This window comes from Phaenicophaeus curvirostris, chromosome 1 (genome assembly GCF_032191515.1).
Source record: "Phaenicophaeus curvirostris isolate KB17595 chromosome 1, BPBGC_Pcur_1.0, whole genome shotgun sequence".
In the NCBI taxonomy this organism is placed as follows: domain Eukaryota; kingdom Metazoa; phylum Chordata; class Aves; order Cuculiformes; family Cuculidae; genus Phaenicophaeus; species Phaenicophaeus curvirostris.
Window position 1 is genome coordinate 65,746,668 of NC_091392.1, and position 22,401 is coordinate 65,769,068.

The 22,401-nt window shown below is 40.1% G+C and overlaps 1 protein-coding gene across 11 annotated transcripts in view; it reads left to right on the forward strand.

Moving 5' to 3' along the window:
* Positions 1 to 22,193, forward strand: part of ERC1 (ELKS/RAB6-interacting/CAST family member 1) — a 306,998-nt gene extending 284,805 nt beyond the window's left edge. For 7 of the 11 annotated variants that reach the window (XM_069860869.1, XM_069860924.1, XM_069860880.1 and 4 more), the window contains 2 exons: positions 3,184 to 3,372; positions 15,431 to 22,193. In XM_069860869.1, coding sequence (XP_069716970.1) covers positions 3,184 to 3,372; positions 15,431 to 15,568 — 327 coding nt within the window. In that variant the 3' untranslated portion in view covers positions 15,569 to 22,193. Of the gene's footprint in view, positions 1 to 3,183; positions 3,373 to 15,430 lie in introns of those variants that run through there. The other 4 variants (XM_069860940.1, XM_069860949.1, XM_069860933.1 and 1 more) reach the window with 1 other exon arrangement.
* Positions 22,194 to 22,401: the final 208 nt, after the last annotated feature.

Here is a 22,401-nt window from a genome sequence, read left to right on the forward strand (position 1 = left end):
ACATCGTAGTCTCTGTATGGGGTGAGTGTATTCATATTTCACAGAAAAAATGACCAAAGATTTAGATAGGTCTCTGCAACCATGTTCAGTTACAAGTGTCTTTTCTTATCTATGTAGGACACATATATGTATTTAAATGCAGACTCTTCTAATAAAAAAACTTCTAAAGACAGTTGCTTGTATTTTGGCTGACCATTGTACAGCAACAACAGAATTCCCACTGAAGAAGCAGTACTAATTTCATTCTAACACATTTTTTTTGCCCCTATTATTTGCAAAAGTACAATTAGATTCCCATTTGTCATGCTCAAAGATATCTGCAAAACTTCGAAAAAGACCTGAACATGTTGTTCCCAAGTTGAATTTGTTTTGGAATATGTTCCCAAATGTCTTTATCAGTTGGTAGAGATGATTTGGGTTTATATCAGATTTGTCAGGCATTTTATGTTTCTGCTTCAGAGTTGTAGTGATTGCCTTTTTTAGTGAAACACATTGTCAAACTTAGCTGGCCATTAACTATATTCTGATCTTGAGGGTACATTAAGCAGACTTCATTCCATGCATTGATGAGGATGACCTAAACCTACCAGGGCAATTAAAGAATCAGGGCTGCTTTAGAAGATATTCCTGGGTTTGGTCTGTTTACCCGTTGTTTTCCTAGAAAGCTCTACAGCTCTGGGCTGATCATGAGAACATGATGTGGTTTATGAATCCAGCGCTGCCCTGTCTTTCCACTTAGCAAATGCTCTTACACCCTCTTGAGATAAGGCAGTGGCAGCTCTGCTGTGTGGGAAGCACAGTGCCTCTTGCTAAGTGGCTAGTTCAAATTAGATATGACAGGAACGCAGATATAAGGGCATTTCCTACTTGACTGGCAGGGTTTAATGGATCCCAAGTGAGAGGAATGATTGCTCTGTGAACAGCTTTGGGAAGACTGCTAGTTAAGAACTTTCACACGCCTCATTTGGCCTATTTCCAGCTTGAGGTAAGGGGGAAGGGTACAGGAGGAATGTGCTTCGAAAGGGGATTTGTCCCTGAGCAATCAAATTCAACTGTTGTAAGAAAATCTTCCATCATTACTTGCTAGGTAGCTCTGCTTTCTCTTTATCAGGGAGGGTTTCTGTTCACAAAGAATAGTTGGGAACATTGGCAACCTGGAATTTTTTCAAACTGAAATCTGCACATCTGATGGATGTTCAATAGACTGCGGTATCTGAAAAGAACACAAGGCAGCTACTACATTGATCAGACAACTACGTATTAGACATTGACCATTTAATTTTCAGTTTTATAAACCAGTATTATTTTAAGATGTAATATTCCATGACTCTACTTTCTGTGGGCAAACCAAATAGTAAGAAAGATAGGAGAGACATCAGTTAAATTAAAAGCATCACTTCTTTTCACCTGCACACTTTTCAGGTCATAATCTAGGAATTATACGAAATGTGGTAAATAGCAAAAATTCAGAAATAAAACCAAAGCTGATGGATATAATTGGCTAAATACAGTTGTGCTTGGTGATGGAAGTGAAATATAACTGTGTTCATGCTACTAAACTATCCCTGCCTATTGCCCTGTATACAGGACAGTATTATGCTCTGCTGCAGTTTGCAGTCTTTATACATCAAATGATTATTTTTGTATGTGTGTTTGTATCTGCAAACAGATGTTTCCCCCAAGGCTCTACATAGCAGTAGGGTTTTGAATAAAGCATGTAAGTTCACTCTCTCAGCAATTTTCTTGTCTACCTCCTCTACCATGGCTGTTAGGTCCCTGTGGCTTTTTCTAGCTGCTGCCTCCCTGATGTTCTGGTGTAGGTTGCTGAGTGCAGCTACTGCTCTGCGGGACGACGGGCCTGGCGTTAGTTAGCTGCTTAGCGATGGCTCTCAGATCCTCTCACTCTACAGAAATTAATCCATGTAGAACAGTGTTAGAAGCAAAATAAGTGAGCCCTGACAGCCTTATTAAAAGGGGTCAAAGCCAGAGTCTTTGTTGAAAGTAGTGCCAGCACCCTGTTTCTGTTGACTCGGAGATTATCTCACTCCTTATTCATTAGCAGGATCAGAGGTGTCCTATTGAAAAGATATCCCTAGTCTGCTTACAAACAGCAGGTGCAGTCCCTGCCTGGGAACATGAGGACAAGTTGCCAGTGTTGTGGCAAGGCTTTCCAGCTTTCCAAGCTGGTGCACATCAGCTTCAGCACCTTGTTTCATAGAGTAGAGGCACTATGCCCAATTCTTCATTGATTTTTCATCACCTGCAAACCTTAGAGTTTTGTATTGCTGTGGTTTTGAATATATACCCACTAACACCTAGAACAATGTGAAGCAGTATTCTTGTGGGAGGGCAGAATGAGGGATTCCCAGTATGTATTTATGCACTTGAGCTCTATATTTTTTTAAAAATCTCCCAAAAACTGGTCTTCAAATACTTTTTATGGGAACTGGATGACTCCAGTTTGGATTGCAGAGAGGAAGAACGATTACATTCAGATTGGATAAAGCATAATGAAATAAAATAGTACTTGCTAAAGTCTTTAGATTTTAGTTTTTTAGTCTGTGTTGTACAGAATCTTGTTTGCATCGTAAATGAAAGTGATTACCATTTCCAAACTATAGAAGACTATATCTTAACTATAGAAAAATTATAGCAAGCTATATCTTAACTTTCTGGTTAAGGCATGTCTCTATATGGTCTCTGCAGCAGAGATACATTCATCTAGAAACAAACATCTTGGCATCATTTGAAACTATTCTGTTTAGAACGTGTTTATTGCATACTTAAGTTACTGTGAAATGTGAGTTAGAAAAATGAGTTAAAATTCACAATGCTATTGCCTTAGCTGTGGACAGATACCTTTTATCAGGAAAATTAATTTTCCTTAAACCAGGGAGTTGAAATAGTTGACTGAAGCACTGCTGGATAATCAGCGCAGTTAATGCATTCAATTGAATACTGTTTCATTTTTCACCCATATCATCATTATTTCCTATATTAATCAGACAGCTATCATCACCACATCCCCTTGCCCTGGTATTCTTGGTTTCTTTCTGCTTCAGCTGGATGGTTGCTGGGTTGTGGGATAAGAGTACTGGGGATTGTTACTTAGAGGTTGATCTTTGCCTTCACCACTGCTGGGATCTCAAGCTGTTCCTCACTGTTTCTGTTCTCATATTTCAGATTATTCAATCCCTCTTAGAACTTGATCAGAATCGCAGCAAGTTGAAGTTGTACATTGGACATCTGACAGCCCTCTGCCATGACCGTGACCCCCTGATTCTGCGTGGACTCACCCCACCTGCTTCCTACCACCTGGATGATGACCGGGCAGCTTGGGAGAAAGAGCTGCAGAAGATGACCCAGGAGCAGGTAAATCTGTGGTCTGAAGCTCTGAACAAGGGCCTGAACTGTTGATGTACATCTTACTTATGTGCCACTCCAAAATACCGGGAAATCATTCTTTAAGTGGTGAAAAGAGGTGGCAGAGATCCTCTCTTCATCTGACATGAGGAGTCATTCATTGCCATTTAATAATTGTCATGGGATTTTATCTATTCTTATATCAGTATTTGAGGCCCTATATCTACACACTCATGGGAAATCAAACTGCAAAATAGCACTTTTGCCATGTTTTACCCATTAACAAATTTCAGCTGCCCTTTATAGTTTAAAGTAGTCATAGGTATTTCTAATCTTTTTTTTAATGACACTAGTCGTTTCTATTATACTTGACACATTTTTATGCATCATTTTATGTAAACATATACAGTTTACAGTCTTACCTTCTGTTTCAGTATGTACTACCAACAGTTTTGTCTCATGACCATCTTATCTCTTACCTGGATACCTACACTGAGATTTGGACCCGGAATGGTAGATGCAATACACCCATGCTTGTGCACACACTCACAGAGTGATTTCAGAAGTCCAATTATGAATTTCCAGGAGTTTTGGAATACAAAATTGAAAGAATTTAATAACAGTTTGTCTTATGAAGTCTCAACAGAGACTGTCAATCTAGCTATGATTCAACTACTGAAATAATCTTCCATTCTCCCAGTTCTGGTGACGTCTTGCCTTCTTTAATCCCTTCACTGGCAGCTTTTATCTCTTGATTTCATACTATAATTCATCATTCCCTACAAGCCTTTTTTTCTCATTCCTTCCTATTTCTCTTTTCAACTTTTAAGATTTTGGTATTATATTACAGAATGCTTTTTTTTGTTGTTGTTGGTAGAGTAATATAAGGAACTTGTGCCATAAATAAATGTGTCTAATTTTGTCTTTTTGACCCTAAACTTGGGTTATAATGCAAATTCTTTTACTAATTTATTCACTTTCATATATCTATATCAAACTACCCCATATGCACACAAACTAGTGTAAGGCCTATGTAGTTAAAAGTGGATTTGTGGGTCAGTGAACATTATCTTGAGCCTACCCTGAACACTTCAGCTCTGGTTTTCTTCTTTTGTGGTGTTTAAGCTCATTTCCTTGCACTTTCAACTCAAGGCTGAATTTAGATCCAAAAATCAGAGAGAGCAGCTCAGCAGCCAAATTACAGGAAGCCAACAGAAGCATATCTAACAATACAGAAAGAAGAACAGACCTCTGAAGATAAATATGTCTGTAACAGGGACTAGATGGTACAGGACGGTTGATCCCTGTCTTTGTACCTGTCTTCATACATTTATTTGATTCATTGGGTGCTGTGTATCTACCTCACTGTATCTACATTTGCCTCTGTAGGCGTGACACTCCATTTCCCTGCAGAGCCTGCTGGCTCCTATGTACCCAGAGTCAGCATTTTATTTACACAGCATTTTATTTTTATCTTGGTTTCTGTAATCGCTGATATGGAATTAAAAGTTTCTCCATATAATGCATGCCATCCTCATGTATGAGAGAGGCACAGCTCCTACATTATAAATCAAAACATGAGTTATTTTAAACCACCTTGTCTGTCAGATTGGCATGAGCCATTGGATGACAAAACCTGTAGCAGGTATGAAAGGCATATCTGAAAGCAAAGCTAAACGAGGGATGTGGGAAAAGTCAGGATATCCCTGAAACAAATCCACTAGTCTATTACAGCTATGATGGTATTTGGTATTATATAATAAGGATTTATGGGGATAGGTGATATCTTCTATTTCATCTAGAGAGGTAGGTAAAGAAAATAGAAAAGGCTTTCTGTGGCAAATAGACAGTCAGTCCAAAACAGCATCTGCGTTGTCTAGTTCTGTGTACTGATCTAATAAAAGATATTATTTCTCATTCAAACTTTGCAAGTCCTTTAGCAACATTTAGGGATTACACAGGGAAGAAAACATTAAAATCTTAATAGTGAGAAAAAGAATTATCTAAGTTGTCCTGGAGAAGAGCAAAAAAAATGTATTTTTCTGTTCTCTCCCATTATTGTCTTAATTCTGCATTGCTATCGCCACAATTGTTTAAAGTTCCTACTCCATTTGTGATTCCCATGTGTAACTAACATCTGCTAAAATAAAATGTAGCAGTCTCTTCTGCTTTCCCATACCCACTTGGATTGTATTTAACAAGCTTCAGTTGAAAAATACAAACTAATGATATATTTCAATTTACAAAGCACATTTTTCATTTAAGTGGTGGAGCTTTTCTGTTTCTAACTGCAGAATTTCCTTTGTGTTTAAAGTATTCCCATGGCGGGTGGGAATCAGTTCTCCACATTCACAGAAGCCCATCGCAGAATACCCATTTTGCATCTTTGGAATTTTAATGAGTTTTGCAAATTACTTCAAATCCAGTGCATTAAATTCACCCCTGTCCCTTCTAATATGATCTTCTGTAGATAATGCTTCACAAGCCTCAGTGGGAAAATATTAATCCTCTTGAATGTTAAGAAGTGTTAACATGATTAGGGAGGATACATTTAACTGAACACCAATAATGCTCAAGAATTATGCCAATGTATCCATTTCTTACCAATGAGATTATTTAGTTTGTTTTGTGGTGGGTTTTTTTTTTTAATAAATAATTGAGAATTTATTTTCATGCTGCTGCTTTTGGAGCTGTGACTTCCCACTGCAGCAACTCTTGTTAGCAAAGGTTGGACCTGCTGTGTTACATCATAGCCGATATACTCTGTGGGTCTCTCATACCTGCTGGAGAGGCTCAGATACAAATAGGAGTTTTCTGTGGCTTCTTCTGGTAGGTAAAACTAGTATATGAAGTATAAGAAATGTAAGCTTTTTGGTCTTCCTGCACATCCACAGTGACCCACAGACACTAATGTACTAGTTGTTGTAGGAAAAGCATCTCCCAGCATCAACACCATGGTTCTAAGGGGAATTTGTTGCCACATAAATAATATTGTGGGTTCTCAAAGTTTGATTGATAATTAGTACAATAGTTTCTCTGTGCTACCGTTAAGTTCAGCTGTGTTCCTTAGTGACTTCAGCTGATTGTAATCAAAATATGGGACCAAGATGCTATACTATTGTTTGCTGGCATTTTATCAAAGATGTTTTGTAAAACTGGTTAACTGTAGCAAGATTTTGGTCCATTTGTAATGAAGGCCTGAAGCCACTACTTCATGAGTTTATGGTATCTCAAAACCTAATCTAAACTAGTGTACTAGACTAGTTGTGGACAATAAAAAAATCTACGGTGCTTGGAACCATGTCATTAAGTTATTTGTTTGGTGGAAAATATTCCTTTGAGTCAGTTCTGACCCAATGTTCCCAAAGAAGTTAACCAGCACTGTTTCTGGAACTTTCCTCCTTCGACCTATTTATGTCCTGTTCAACTCTTCTTATTAAAAACTTGAAGTTACCAGAAGGGAGAAACAATGTTCCAAGTCTTGACACCAAGAAATAAAAATTCCAGTTATTCATCATAAACAATTGTGTTGTCCTAGCAGTTTCTATTAAATACAATGCTTTGTCCTAAACATATCATTATGATGATATTCTTGGGCTTTGTAGAACTACTGCAACGTTTCACGTTTCAAATGGTTGCCTTTAAGTGAGGGATTTTATTCCTGTATGAAAGGAAATTACATTTTGGAACATAATTATATGTCCACATTTTTATTTATAGTTCAGTTTTTGTTCTTCTCTTATCTTTACAAAAGGAAAGAATGGAGTAGAAAGAAACTTGCTGAAAATCATAATTTAAATAGGGTGATGGTGGTGTGCTGTGCTGTGGCTGAAGGGCAGCAATGTAAGAATGTAAAAAGAGACAACCAAACAGGGCAACCAGAGAGTTGCAGTAGGCAACAGTGTTTGTTCTGTTACTAGCTGAAGCAGTATTATAAATGTTTCAATGTGCAGATCCTCATATTCAATATGCTTTACAGTGACAGTCATTCTGAAAAATATACTTCTTCCAACAGAGGAGGACCTATTAGATTAAAATAATTTTCTTAACCCTTGGAGGAGGAGGTGGCGGCATTTTTTTCCCTGGCTCCCTGCTGTTGGTGGCTCTTCCCAGCCATGCCCAACAGGTTCTGGCTTTGTCTTGTCTGCTGGGGTCCTGCCTAATTCTGCTGGCCCCCAGGCAGCATTCTTTTCTGCACAATATACCTCTTGTTTTTTCCCTGGAGAGGTGGTGTTGTGACCTGACCATCAACAGCTGCCTTTAGGACCTGGGCAGGTGTATTACCATGAAATACTCTCTCAGAGGACACTTAATATGGGAGCTTGTCTCACTCCACCACTGCACCTATGACTGCTTCAGCTGGGAGTTAGAGAGGCACTTCTGAAAGATCTTTATGGTCATAGAAGAGCCTTTGTCAGTTAAAGTACAGGCCATCCAGGGGTTCCTACTTACTAATCCTCTCTCAAGAAATCAGGAGTGCCTTTTCTGCTCAGATGCTCAAAGCAGAGGAAAGAAAAAGGTGATAGTGTTGCTCCTCTGTATCAGTCACAGCCTGCTGTATCAGCTAAATAGTCATGGCTTTGTTCCAAGGAGCATAGTTTACATGGCACATAATTCACATTTCACTTCTAGCAAAGTTAGTGTTAAGCTTTTCAGATGAAAGGACACCGGACCACATGGATGTAGCTTTCTAATTCCATTTTAAAATTGCATATATGCTTCCTGGAGTTTGAAATATACATTTTGGTATGTTATACAAACAATATCGTAAGTGGGTTAAACTTTACTCTAAGTTATTGATAGATGTTTTATAAACAACCTATGCACTTCTTTGTTCAGATTCCGGTTGTGTTCTTACTTCCGTATCATCTGTGAGAAATTACTCAAGTTATTTAGTTTCTGTAGAGAAATTACTTTGCTACGTTTTGCATTTAGTCATTCTAAATTCCTATATTACTTCAGAGCTCACCCTATCTTCCTTCTCTGACTTCTCTTCCATTAGTTTGTTATCTTCCCCACCTGATTTATATCATTTATTTTTAATTTGTAATCTTATGGGAATGCATAGTGTATTTTAAAGTTAAACAGCCCACTTCTGGTCTCTGTTAGAAATTAGAAGTAATAATTGCAACAATTTATATCCTTCTTCATGTGCAAATGTATTTCCTGAGTTTGGTTGAAAAAGTAATGGGTATAGGAACTCTCAAATATTATTACGCTTTCAACTTTTATGTCAAATTAACGTTTTGGGTGATAATGAGAACTGGGGATCAGTGTCATAGTTCTTAAACACCATTTGAAGTCACAAATATTATCCATAAGTTGACCATATGCATAATGCCATAGCATTACCCATTTTTATTTGTGCCTGGAATTACAAATTTTAATTAAAATATGTACTGTCAATCAGTCACATTAACTATTCCAAACTGGAAAAGAGATATAAAGGGAAGAACATTGCTTTCAGTACATGGTCAAGTGTTTCATGTGTGGATGCGGTGTGTCTAAACTTTATACTGTGGTCTCATTTCAAGCAGTTCTTACAGGCAGATGTTGTACCAAGCTGAGATCGTACCTTATTTTTTCGAGGGCGGCTCACTTCTCCATAGGGTTTGCTATTAGTAACAGGTTCTGTTACTCTGTGCCATGTGTGGAGGTTGGGGTCCTCATGGAAGCTTTTTGCAGCATCTCCTGGTATGAGCCGCTGCTGTGGATTCTGCTTGGGTGTACTGGGCCCCTCTGTGCGTGTTCTGTCTGGATAAAAGGGACCACATCCAGGAGCAGCTGTGTCCTCTGTTGGCTTGTCAGGATCTGTACAAACCAAAGTATTCCATGGCCAGGTTGGATGGGGCCTTGAGCAGCCTGATCTAGCAGGAGGTGTCCCTGCCCATGGCAGGGAGGTTGGAACTGCATGATTTTTAAGGTCCTTTCCAACTCAAACCATTCTATGAGTCTATGAAATTTCTTTCTTGAAGTGTCTGTCAGGAATTTCAGAGCTAACACAATTTTCCATCACTTTGTAATAAATAAAATGAACTTCCTTCTAAAGAAAAATAAGTAATGTAGAAAAAGTAGGAAAGACTCTAGCTCAGACCCTGATATAACTGGATGCATATAACTTTACTGTTTCATTCAAGTACTTCTTGCTTTGTCCTTTCTCCACTGCTTTGCGCTGTTCAGGCACAAAACCATAACTGCCCCCAGCCTTCTGTTTAAAAGCTTTACCAAAACTCATCAGCTGAGATTTAAGATGTGCCTTGTAGGCAGGTAAATTTTCCCTGTGGTTATGAGTACCAGGTCCTGCCTTGACAAAGCAAGCAGAGTCTCTGAGGGGACATGGGGGTCTATTTCATGAGCAGAGAAGTGAAGGGGCACGGTACGAGCCCAGCAGGAAGGGTGCATCGCAGAGAAGTTGTGGCAGAGACTAGCAGTCTGCTTTCAAGAGAATAAACTGGTATCAAAGGTAAAGGGTTTCAACTGAAAGTGGGAGAAGTAGCCATCTGGCTCTTTTTCACAGTCCCTTTAGCAGGCAGAATTGCAAGCTGTTAGGGGTTAAGGTTGTGGGGTTTGCCTGCATTTACGCATACTTAGGTCAGTGGGACCTAAGGTTTTAAGCTGAAGAGGAGAGATTTAGATTAGATTTTATGAAGAATTGTGAGCGTGGTAAGACACTGGCACAGGTTGCCTAGAGGAGTTGTGGATGCCCCATCCCTGGAGGTTTGAGCAACCCAGTTTGGATGGGCTTTGAGCAACCTGATCCAGTGGAAGATGTCCCTGCCTGGAAGGTTGGAATTGCATGATCTCCGAGGTCCTTTCCAACCCAAACCGTTCAATGATTCTATGGCTTAGCCCTGTGATACAGGCAATAATTGTTATTTGTTCAGCTTCACCACAGAATAACAACATTCTGTACAGTGTAGCAGCATTAATTTTCAATGTATCATGTACACCAGAATTTACAGGAACAGAAAATGGTCCTCTCACTGTGAGATGATTGCTGCATTTGCTGGAGGATGGACATATTGCCTGCAAGTGCAGGATTTGTAGAAAAGCTTCTGCAGTCAAATGCAAATCACAGGCACTTATTTCATTTCTTCTTTCCATTTATATAATTTTGAAATTCATTAATTACCAAGGAAATAATATTTCTGCTATTCACAAAGATGCTCAGGAATGCAGGATAAATCCCATGTGCAAAGTCATTTCGAATACATGCTTCAAGAGCCCTCAACAAGGTTTTTCAGGGTTTTTTCTCAACAAAAAGTCTATTTAAATATATTTAAAACATATTTCTAAAGTTTACATGATTTTTAAAAGGCAGGACGGAATGTTTAACTTGAAATCTTACTTTCATTTTTAAGTGTATGTTTTTTGGGGTTTTTTTTTAAGATTTGGCAGGCTGGGACTCCAATATTCCTAACCCTTTCTTTTTGCCCTTTTTTAGGTTTGTGTGTAATTGGCCCCCATTACTTCGCACATACATATTTACACTGACTGATCTGGGAAGATGCAAAACTTCATGACTATTTACCTGACATACGGTGTAGTTTAACTTATTTTCAGACAAAGCAAAAGTTAAGATTCAATCAGTTTCATTTCTTTTTTATGTTTATTTCTATTACTTTAAGCTACAAACTTATTTTTCAGACTAAATATAATCTGATCTAGAAACACCCAGACTTTGGGGGAAACATAATTTCAAATCCCAGTATTGCAGTCCTAAAGAAGTTTTGTAGTTAACTTTTTTTTTTGTACTGCTCTACAAGAACTGCATGTTCTGTATTCACTTTTATTGTACATAGCCTGTACTCATCTAGATGAGATACTGCTCTATTTATCTTTGCCTTTTTTCATCAGTGTTTATGCAGAATTATTAACAAGAGGAAAATAACACTCTGGGGAGGAAAACTCTTCCATATAATAAATTTTAAAGGGTCATTACTTTGTTTACTTTATGGAATAAGCATAAGCTGCGAAGGTTCTGTGGAGCAGCACTACAGTTCACCTAATGCACACCTAAAACCATAGCATCCTATTTCAAAACTATGAATTTATATTCTCTGAATGTCAATTAATCTTTAAATAAGTTCTGGAACATCTTGAACCAGAGAAGCACCGTGCAAACTAAATTAGCTATGAACTATTTGGTTTTATTTCCACTGATGGAGTTTAACTGTAAATGGAAAAGTATTCCTATCGTTACTTGCTCTAAACCCCAGAAGGCAGCGGTGGTGAAAAGTATCTGAATCTATTGCAGATTATCTACAAGCTTCCATTCCCCTGAGATGCTGGAGGTCTTTTCTGTTCTTCTATCCAAAGATAAAGCAGAAATACAATGAAGCACTTCTGGTGTACTTGCTATGCTTTTCTTTCTGAGCTGTCTATTTTTACTTGTCATCGAGCAAATATATCTGGCCTTGCCTTCTCTTTTTCAGTCATCTCTGAGGCGAGTGTATGAATCTCCTCATAGTCTCAGCTGAAAATGCCAACAAAAAAGGACTGTAAACAGTCCTTTATTTTCATAGAAAAATGGAATGGGGAAGACAGCACCATTTCTGTTTGCATTCATAAAAAGAAAATCTAGGAAACCACAGAATTGATGATAATACTTTTAGAGAAACTTTCCTAAAATTTGGACTGCCAAACATCTAGGTGAATCAAGTTATACCATGGAGAACTGGATGTTTCCCATTAAGGAGCTTGTCTGAATGAGGAGTGATGTATGCTGCTCACAGCTGTTTCTGAAAGGAATGACGTAAACGGAGATGACATACGTGATATAGAAATGCTGCAACTAGCCACACAGTCAATTAAGATGTCTTTGTTTAAGTAGAAATCCCATTATTAAACCTAGATGTTCTGAAGCTAGCAAACTTAACACAAGGCTGTCATTGCTACTTTTTTCAAAGACGTTTCATCACACACATCTGCCAGCCAGCTGTGTAGACTTTCTGTCTATGGTAATTTACCAAGTATTGTTGCTGGCCTTCAGCATTCAGAGCCATATTCTTTTGGGCTCTTGATGGTCAAAAACTTATTTCTTAGAAATATTTTCATCTGCTTAAGTTGGTTACTTTTGATTGCTTGCATTTGGTTTATTTTAGTTTTGGCATGGATATATTTTGTTGGACTAACCTCGAATTTATAAGGAATCTTAAAAATATATAAATGCTGACTAGAACTGCAAGAAACTGAGGCATGACTGAGACTTTGACATACTGACCTGCTGAAGACAACGTCCTGCAGAATTCTCTCTTGTCCACCAATCTCCTTTCAATTTTGAAGGTTAATCTCTTTGAAGTCCTTTTATATTTTATTATTTAGTTGCCTTGTCTTTTCCTGGAGCTTCACCTGGACGATTTGGTTGAGGTGCCCAGAGGAGGGATGCTGGCTGGGCAAGTGGTGGTGCAGGACAAGCAGGGAGCCAGCTTCTGCTTTCGCTGCTAACACTGCCCTCTCCTGGTTCTCCTCCTGAGGACTGAGAGCCGAGACCCTTGCAGGAACCAGAATTGCATCATTGGCTTCTTCTCCCTTTACTTGCTGTCTCTGCTGACCTCCACAACCTCCCACCCTTTGGGTGAATGGCACCACGAAATCTTTGCGCTGGCCCAAGAAGCCAAGGAAGCCCTGCCTCAGAGTTCAATGTTCAAACCAGTCCTCAATTTACCAGCATTTTGGAGGTTTGCAGGCTGCTGTGTTTGGGGCCACCTGAATTGGTGGGGCTATTCAGGCTCATTCACTAGGCTGAGCAACCTAAGACTTGGGGGCAGTACATGAAACCCAGCCTTTTGGCTTTTAATATCCAGCACTGCTCCTTGCTGGCTGTGCTGGCTCTTTCAATCCTGCTTGCTGACTGGACCTCTCCTAGGCTTATCCATCCATTGCAAGTTTTGACTAATAACTCTGCCAGGCTGTTGGAACCAGGCTAATCACCTATCCACAGTGTTCCTTTTCTGAGCCATTATGGGTTACTGCTGAATTCCCTTCCTCTCCCCTTTCTCCCCTGAGAGCCTTTACCGAGCCTGGAGTGCTCCCCTCCCTCTCATTTTCCCCACTTCCCCAGCTCATGTCACTCTGCGGAGCAGGATCAGGTTGCTTTTGCATTGTGATTCTTGGCATGAGCCCCTGTTGAGTTCGTATAGCTGTTCTGTGACTACAGCAACCAGTAGGAACAAAGCACATAAGAACACATTAAACTAACATTCAGCACACAAAGCCCAAATAATTTAGTATATGCTACTCTGCCTAGTAAAGGGAATAGCGTAGCAGGCTTACCCTTTTAATTTCCTTTCTCTCACTTTTGTCTATAGAAGTCTGTACCATAAATTCCTTTAAAAAGCATTTATATCTATTCTGTAGTTGTTCTTAGACTTTGTTTTTATGTAGCATTTCTTGCAGTAACAATGTTCTGTGCTTTGCTTGATACCATCACTAAACTGAGACATACTGTTGTATCTGATTAGAATTTCAATTATAGAAATATAACATTTCCCACTGCATAGTGCTCTTATGGTGGTAAAATGATCCCGGTTGTCCTGCTGCCTGACAGTTCTCTCTTCTTAAAACCTACTGTGAGCAGTCTTACAGAAGTACAAAATACAGATCAAGAAATGTGTATACTGATGTCCAGTTAGTGCTTCAGGGATGGAAATTTCTAAGTTGACATTCTTTCTTTGTCATCTAATAACACAGTAGAGGTCTAACAAAAATATTAATCACGTAAGAACAAGAAATGTTACAGGATTGACAGACGTTAGAAAAAAAGCAAATTTAAAAGAAGGGTCAAAAATAGTTAAGCTAGTTACTACAGCTGCTCAAAGTGACAAAGAACTTTGAATGCAGAAGCTTGCAATAAACTTCAGAATCCATCTAAGTGTATGTGCTTCCTACAAATATACTTTTTATATTCATAAGGAATATACTTCACTGGAAGAAAATTATATCACTGGAAAAATAGGAGGTTTTTGGATATGTAGTATATGAAGGAGCTATCTGCTTGAAAGCTTATCCAATCTATCTGTCTGTATCATCTTGTCTACTACGACGTGCTGCTTCTCCTTGTTCTGTTAGATCCTCAGACCAACACAAGTACAGTAATCCCTAAAATGCTTGCACAAATTACAGCCTTACTTGAGATTCTGCACAGTTCAGTGGCTAGCATGGACTTTATCAATTGCAGGGCAGATAAACAGGTTACTGAAGGCAGATGTTTCCTGCTCTTCTTTAAGACTCTGTGGGCCCTGAATTCTGGCAGTGGCATTAGGCTAAAACTTATGTTCACATACACTTCAATATGTTGTGTGGCGTGGTTTGTAACACCACATGTTGAAAAACAACTCTGTAGACAGAGTGAATAAGATAAAGTTTTGAAGTTCCATGACCCGTTCTGAGCAGACTATAGTAATCTGAACAATGAATGATCTAATGAGAAATGCAGAGTTAGTAAACAAAAATCGTGTATGTTCCACCACAATTGCGTATAGTTAGCTTATGACTGAGTTAGGAAGCACAGGCTCTGAAAATCGTGAATTCCACAGAAAAATTAGAATTCCGGTTAACTCTTAGTGTATTATGTATAGTTACATAACGTTCCTGTTGATTTCATATAAGAAATAATTTTGAAGTAATGACCTATGAAACATCCTGTTGTTTGCAAATAAAAATCTAACTATTTAAAATAATATACTAGCAAAATGCTGTACTGTTTCTGCAATATAGTTGCTTTCATAAAAACATTCTACAGAAAAAGTTTTTCTAATATTTATCGTAGAACAAATTATTCAGGAGTAGTTTTCCCACGTGGACATGGCCTTAACTGGGAAAGTCGCAGGCCTGGTCCAGTAGAGTGAAAAAGTGAGATGAAAAGAGGGCAGAACATCCAGTTTCTGGAGAGGAAGTCACTAAGGGAAGGTGCTGATCTTGGAAGTGCCCAGCATGTTACACCTCTGCTAACTCCCTTTCTAAAAGTGGTGGTTTAGCTTAGAGCTGAGCCTGCTGGGCAGGTCTTGTTATACAGTGAACACGTTTAATACCAGAAAATAACCATGCCTGTCTGTGTTTCTTGCAGCTTCATGACGAGTTAGAAAAGGGCGAGAAGGAAAGTGCTGAGCTGCAGGAGTTTGCCAATGCCATCTTACAGCAGATAGCGGATCACTGCCCTGACATCCTGGAGCAAGTTGTCAATGCACTTGAGGAATCGTCATGACCTCAGCCACAAGCCCCACCGGAGCAGCACACCAGTGGCCAAGCCCAGTCAGTCCGAGGAGCCATGAGGGTAGAGAGGAATGGAAAGACAGAAAATGGAATCGAAACTTATGGTGCACCTTCTACAAAGAAAACAAAAGCAGAAAAACCCTTTAAAAACTACATGCTCTCTAGGTTCTTCCAGTCTGTGATTAATCAGTCATGTTTGCATTCTCTTCTCACTGCCTTTCTATTTTAAAATCCGATTCCCCATTGACTTTGATGGTGGTGACTTTTGGATACAGCTAAGCAAAGCTCTTCCAAGTCTACTGAGCCATGAAGAGGGGATCCACTGAATACAAGCAGTTCTAGTTCTACGTGAGGTTGCAGAAGGATAGTCCTTGCCTTTCATTCATTTATTGCTTTTTTCTTTCTTTCGTTTTTTACATAAAAGCTAAAAGCCTGAATTTCATAGTGCTAAAACCAATCCTGAGTGTGCTCTGGTGATGGTTCATGACTGGCCAGCGTCAGCTAGCTAGCTCAGGTCTCACTGCCTGTATCATGTTTCTTATGTTTTTAGATAACAGAGAGAGGAAAGGAAAGTTTCCCTAATTGTTTCTGTTAGTCATTTCATCTAGCAGCTGGGAAACAATGTAGGCATACTGGTACTTTCTGTTTACTTTGATTTTTATTGTTCACTGATCTGACTCTGAAGTGCTCAGTGGGGCATTTTTTCAGGTAACTGTTTTCATCTGTTGACTTCTTGGTGTTTTTAGCCTAGGTTTCTTATCATCGGTCTGTGTCTCCTAAGTTTTTGTTATACAGAGAGCTCTCTCCCTTCAAGCAGGTGTCATCAACAGGTCAGCTCCCAGCTTTAACTTGTATAGTTTGTCCATAGCCAGTTTTTCAGGCCACAGTTTTGTGAACACTAGCTACCATCAGAATAGTCTTGCGCATTTTGTAAATGAGAAAATTGCATCAATTAGCTTGAAAGTATGATTTTACACTAAGTTAGGTAGATTGGTGACATAGTTCTTACTATGATTGTAATTTAATTTATTTTGGTTTAGCTTAGGCTGACAAGGAACGAGTTTGAGTTCAGAGCAATCACCCGTTCTTATCAAGAGGAGCATCTGCTGGAGTTGGCAGGCAGCTGAGTAGATAGGTTTAGAATCACAGCTTTAGTTAAACCGGTGCAATTCTTAAATGTATATGAGAGGCCTTAGTCTTGTTCCCATCCATCTTTGAAACTTGTTAAAGCCCCTGCTGAACTGGCGGGTCAGTTTGTCATTGTGGTAGCAAGCCAGAATCCTATTTTATGAGTAGAACTTGGGTGTTCATTCTTGGACTATTCATTAATGGGGAGACATGTTTTTTCCTGGCTACCAGTGGTTATGTGTGTCTGGGGCATCTGCAGGACAGAACCCTTTAACACGTCCCCGTTGTGCTCCTTAGAGGAGTTGTTCCCCTTCAGCTTTCTCATATTACTTAAGAGAACAAAGGGAGGGGGAAAGGAGACCAAATATCAACACAGCAGTGGAAGAAATCTTGTTTTTCTGGTCACTAGCTAATTACGAATCCTCTCAGTCAACCTTGTATTCAGAGCCTGCAGTTTAATTCCATATGACTTACTACATTTTGAGCTTAATCACTACACTGTCAGGCTAAGGAAAATGTTCCAAGCCCTTTTTAAAAAACTGCATTTCTTATGTCTTTCAAATCCACAGCACAGCTCCCCTGTAGGTCTTTCACACCTCATTTTTGTCCTAAGAAGGGACGGATTGCATCCAGTAGAACGGAGACCAGCGCAGGTCTGAGTAAGGGAAGTTCTACCCTATCTTTTTTTTCAAACAATCACTGAAAATTGGGCAAAACTGAAACCTTTTATACCTGTAGACATTATTGAAATCTGATTTAGAATCAATGAAATGCCAATTCATTCTACTGTAATGATTCAGCAGAAGGAACTGGATCCATAACCATAATGTCTACTAGGAAGATATATGTAAGTCTCAAGAGGTGATTCGCACCTTTTCCATGTTTTGAACTGCCAGTGCTTTGCAAATCAGGAAATGTTGCTTAAGTTCTCACTGTAGTAGCAGCCTGTGTTTGAAGCTTTTTTTTTTTTGTCATGGGTGAGGAAAGTAATGGAAACCTGAATGTGTGCAAGGAGGGAACACCGGAAGGCTTGTAGACAGTGACTGTACATACCACTGAGCCGTGCCTCATCCCAGAACCACCCCTTTGGTCCCATTATTTGAGTCAGCACGTTTCGATAGGAGCAGTTGTTTTGAAATCTTTCCTCTTGCTTTTTCTTCATCACCCCTAATTACTCACTCAAGGAATTTAATGCCGCCTGTAAAAGCATCAGACCCATCAGCCTAACATCATCGCACCACCGCCACCACTCCTGACTATCTCATTAACTTATATGGTCAAATCTCCAGCTGCCCTGGTTCCCTGCTGTAAAACAATCCCTCCTCTGTGAGAAGCTGTGGAATTTCCCTTATCGATGGTTCAAATGACTCTTGCTTGTAAACCTCTTACTGAGATGTTCCTTGATAGCGGTTCTGCTGCAGGCAGGGCCGGGGGGGAGGGGATGGGAATGAAGGGTGGTCTTTTGGGGCTGTTATTTCAGTTCTCTTGGTTTGCTGCGTTGCCCACACATTGCAGGAAAGCTGCAAGTTTCAGTGCTCATTCTTCTACATCTTTAACTCCGCTGCCAGCCTGTGGCTGTGTTTCTAGAGTTGAAAGTGTCCCGGCCTTGTGGCCTGCTGCTGTCATGACAGTGTGTGCAGGATCACATCGGCATCGGCAGCCAGGTGACTCTTGCTGTTTACAGATCTCCCAGCCTCTTCCTTGAGAGGATTTGTCAAGCCTGGCTGGTTTTCACGCTGACCATTTGGTCTTTTATCTTCCAGCCACACACCTGCTGTTCCTCCCATCTGGGTTGTTGGGCCTTTGCAATTTTTCTCATTAACTACTGTTATCTTCTGGGTCTTCTAGGCTTCCCCATTGATCTTAGACCTCAGTAAAGTGCTTTCAGGGAGAGAGCAGACCTCATTTAGGATCAAACTTGATCCAACCTGATCTCCATTGAACTATTTCAGGTAATCTCTCTGATCCTGTGTTGACAGAGATCTTGTCGTGGTGAATAGCTTGAGGAGCCGCGTTCTTTGGGAGGTGCTGCTGGCCACAATTTAATGCTGAGCAGGACCAGTGAAAGCTTTTTCTTTTTGTTCATATGGAGTGCTGCACCATCGGCCTTAGGGCAAGAAAGGAATTCTGTTATTGTAATCCATCATGGAATTGCGTATCAGGCACATGGCAGAAGGGCCATATGTGCACACATATTGTGATGCTCATCCAGTTGCCTAAGCCACCACCGCTCTTTTAAAATCTTATACCCAGGTGTCAGCAGCCAGGGAGATGCAGATAGTTTCCTAGCACAGCGAGCAGTCTTGCAACGTAGCAGCTCTGGGAAATTCAGAGGCCCTTCCCAGGGATCCTGGGAAAACTTGCTTTTTCTTCTCCTGTTGAATGTTTGCTGCGGGGGCTGTGAAAGTTCTAATTGCTTTAATTTTTGTTTTCTTTCAAGCTTTCATTTGTAGAGAAACTGAGAGATGTCAGGACTTGAGGAGCTGTCTGCAGAAAATGCAATGGGTCATTGTAGCTGAGTTTGAGCTAAAAAATACCTCAAGTCTGAAGCTCACGTACAGTGTAAAAACTGACACCCCAACCTCACTAGTTTATGATATCCACAAGTCCAAGTGCATATTTTCTTCTGGATCCAGTCTCACATAAAACACTAACAGGACATTACAACACTAGAATTGCAGGGTGAGGACATGAGCACTGTTTGCAATTGGAAGAATTGCCTGGTGTGCTCCCAAATGAAGCTCTAAGGCTTCTAGTATTCTCTCATTTCGACTGCCTTTAACCAGCTTTCCCTCTAGAAAATGCCAAACCCTCTTTGGAGTATCTGATTTTTGCCAAGTCCAGGGGACGGAAGGTGAAGGTCTGACATGATGCACGAAACTGCATGCGCCGTTTCTGGTTGCATGGCTCGAATATCCCTTCTGTATCAAATTTCCTGGTACTTTGGGGCACTCGGTATTTTGCACAGGGGGACATTAATGTTATAAAACTTCTAGTGATAACCCTGTTTTTTGAACCAAAGGGGCTCGTCTTTTCATGGGCCCTCCAATTCCCACCCTTTCTGCTACTAACGCTCAATTTGTTGGGAAGATTCTACATCTGATAAAGGCTGACAGGGTTGAGTCCCCACCTCTGTACTAACTGCCAATTGTTGCCACTGAAGGGGTCTTTACAAAGGATGTAGAGAGTCACGTGCTGATACCATTTTAAAGCAAAAATTTCACTACATAAGTAATACATATGTTCCTCAAATGACTCCGATGAAATGCAAAAAAGGGAACTAGTACAATCAAGGCGTCTGATATTAAGAAGGAAGCCTCGATTCAGCTCAACGCCCGCACTGAAAGAGGGAACGGGAGAGGACACAGAAGGCTGTGGATAACTAACACTGCCCCAGCGAAGCCGATGGGGTGGGAGGGTCAGGCACAGGGCATCGTCGTGCTTGTCAAGGCCGACTCTGGCAAGCCCTGTTGTCAGCATTGCGAGGAAAAGGAGTGTCAGGGGTGGGGGGGGATTTTTAAACAAAATAATGTTTTTAATTGTCTTTTCCACATAAATGGAAGGAACCTTACGCAACAGCAAATCCTTCTGAACAAAATGGCTGTGTCCGCTGACTTATTTTTAAAAAGAAAAACTGTTTCAAAACTTTTTAGTGTCAAAAGCATAAACACAGAAATCCTGACTTTTTCCAGTGTGTGTGGTGAGTGCTGTAACCCTGTCATCAGTATCTCTCCTGACTTTTTCAGGGGCGTTTTTTCCTGTTTTGTTTTCTGCTTGTCGATATTGTCTGTGTGGTCCTAAGGCTGGGGCAGTTACCAACAATGTGTGTCTGTTGTCGGATTAAACAAAAAGATAGTAGTAGAACTGAAAATGATGTGCTTTAAAAAAAATATTTAAAATAAATTTCATCAAAAGGAATTCAAGTAAAGAAGCAACAAAGCTGTGTCTCCTCCTCTTAGGATTGTACGGAAAAGGATTTGTGGGCTTATAATTATAACCAGTTGCCTTTCATAGGCTTTTGAGGTCCAAGGCAACTTGGCCTCTTAGGAAATATTACGAATCTTGTATAAACTCCTGCTTTCCCAGGTTTATACTGTATGTGGATAATACAGAAATGGGCAGAATGAAACAGTATTTTGGAACTTAGCCTTTTCTGCTAATGGTTGTCTACTCCAGGCATCCCTTAAGGTATGAACCATTGATATCAATGAGCCAAATGCTTTAGCCACGTTTTCCCTGCCTTCTCAATTTCACCCATCAACGCCAGGGACAAGCGTGCAAGTGCAGGTAGTCAGTACGCGCAGGCCCGTTATCAAAGTTGTATTTCTTTGTCTCCGATATTGATCACAGAGCTGCAGTGGGTCCTGGTCCATGCAAGGACCAGCAGCTGCTGTCTGCCGCAGTTGCATCAGAGACCTGCAGTGTTTAAAAGGAACAATGTCAGGAGAAACCAGTAAAGTAAACGCATACACACACACACAAGTCATTTTACCTATGATGCTAGGTAAGATACTAAGGATTTTATTAAATGGCTTTTTATATCAAATTGCCTTATGCTGTTTGTCCCCATTTCTAGTTTGGATCTTGAAAATCGAGTCGATCAGTTTTTCCTTTAAAAAGATATTCCACTTTAAGTTCTTGGTGCTTTGGTGGAGGTTTTTTGTTCAATGTTTTTCCATGCAGAAACTGGCAAAAAAATGGATCTATCAGTTGTGTGTAGTATTATTTGTTATAAAATGGAGTTATCTAAAATCCACATTTAAAGCCAAATTTTACCAGTGGACATTGTTCCTTTAATTTGCCCCATCTCCCCAGCTCTCGATGGACACGGCCAAGTCTCTGTCCTCCCTGTCTGCCCAGCAGTGGCTGCATTTGGCCCTTACTGGCACGCTCATCAAAGTATATCCCGGGAAGCTTGAGTGGCAAATGCTTTTGTCTGTTCAGATACTGAAGGAGGATGAGTCAAATGGGACCATGAATGGGGGAATAATTTCTGTGCTAACCTAACATGCTGCTTCAAGCCCACTAAAACAGTACCTTGCCGTTTCCCTCCAAGTCAGTAAATGAGGAGAGCCACACACCAGGTTCACAAGTAATTTGTGGGGTTAAAACTTAAGGGTTAAAAATAGATCTGTGGGATGTTCCATCCACTCCACAGGCATGGATCCCTCATTTGCTTTGGGAGAGACGTGTTGCACTTTAGTGGAGGGGGAGATGGGCTTTGGGGATGGGATCTAGCATACTTGAATTCCTTTTTGAAATAACAGCAGCGGGAGACATTGATGTCTGTGATGCAAGTGCACACGCTGCCTTCAACTTGTATGTGTTTTATTGCTGGAGTCATGTTACTGACAGGATAATGAAATTGCAAAGAAAATGTGTTATATTCAACTTTGCCTTGATAATATAAACACTTTGTTCATTTTTTTCCTTCTTTTTTTATTCACAGACTAAGTTCATCAAGAAATTATAAAATTATTTAAAAATTCCTTGCTGTGTCTTCATTTCGGGGAATTTCAGTGTTGTCTTTCTTGGTGGCCCCTACTGCGTGCCCAGGATCAGAGGGCAGGTAGGAGGCCTGTGTGTCTGCTCCCTGAGACCAGGCTTCAGGTCATATTCCTTGCCCATCTTCACCACTGGAACAACGCTACTAGGGGTCTTGGTTGCACATGCCTGGTGAAGCTTGTGGGCATCGAT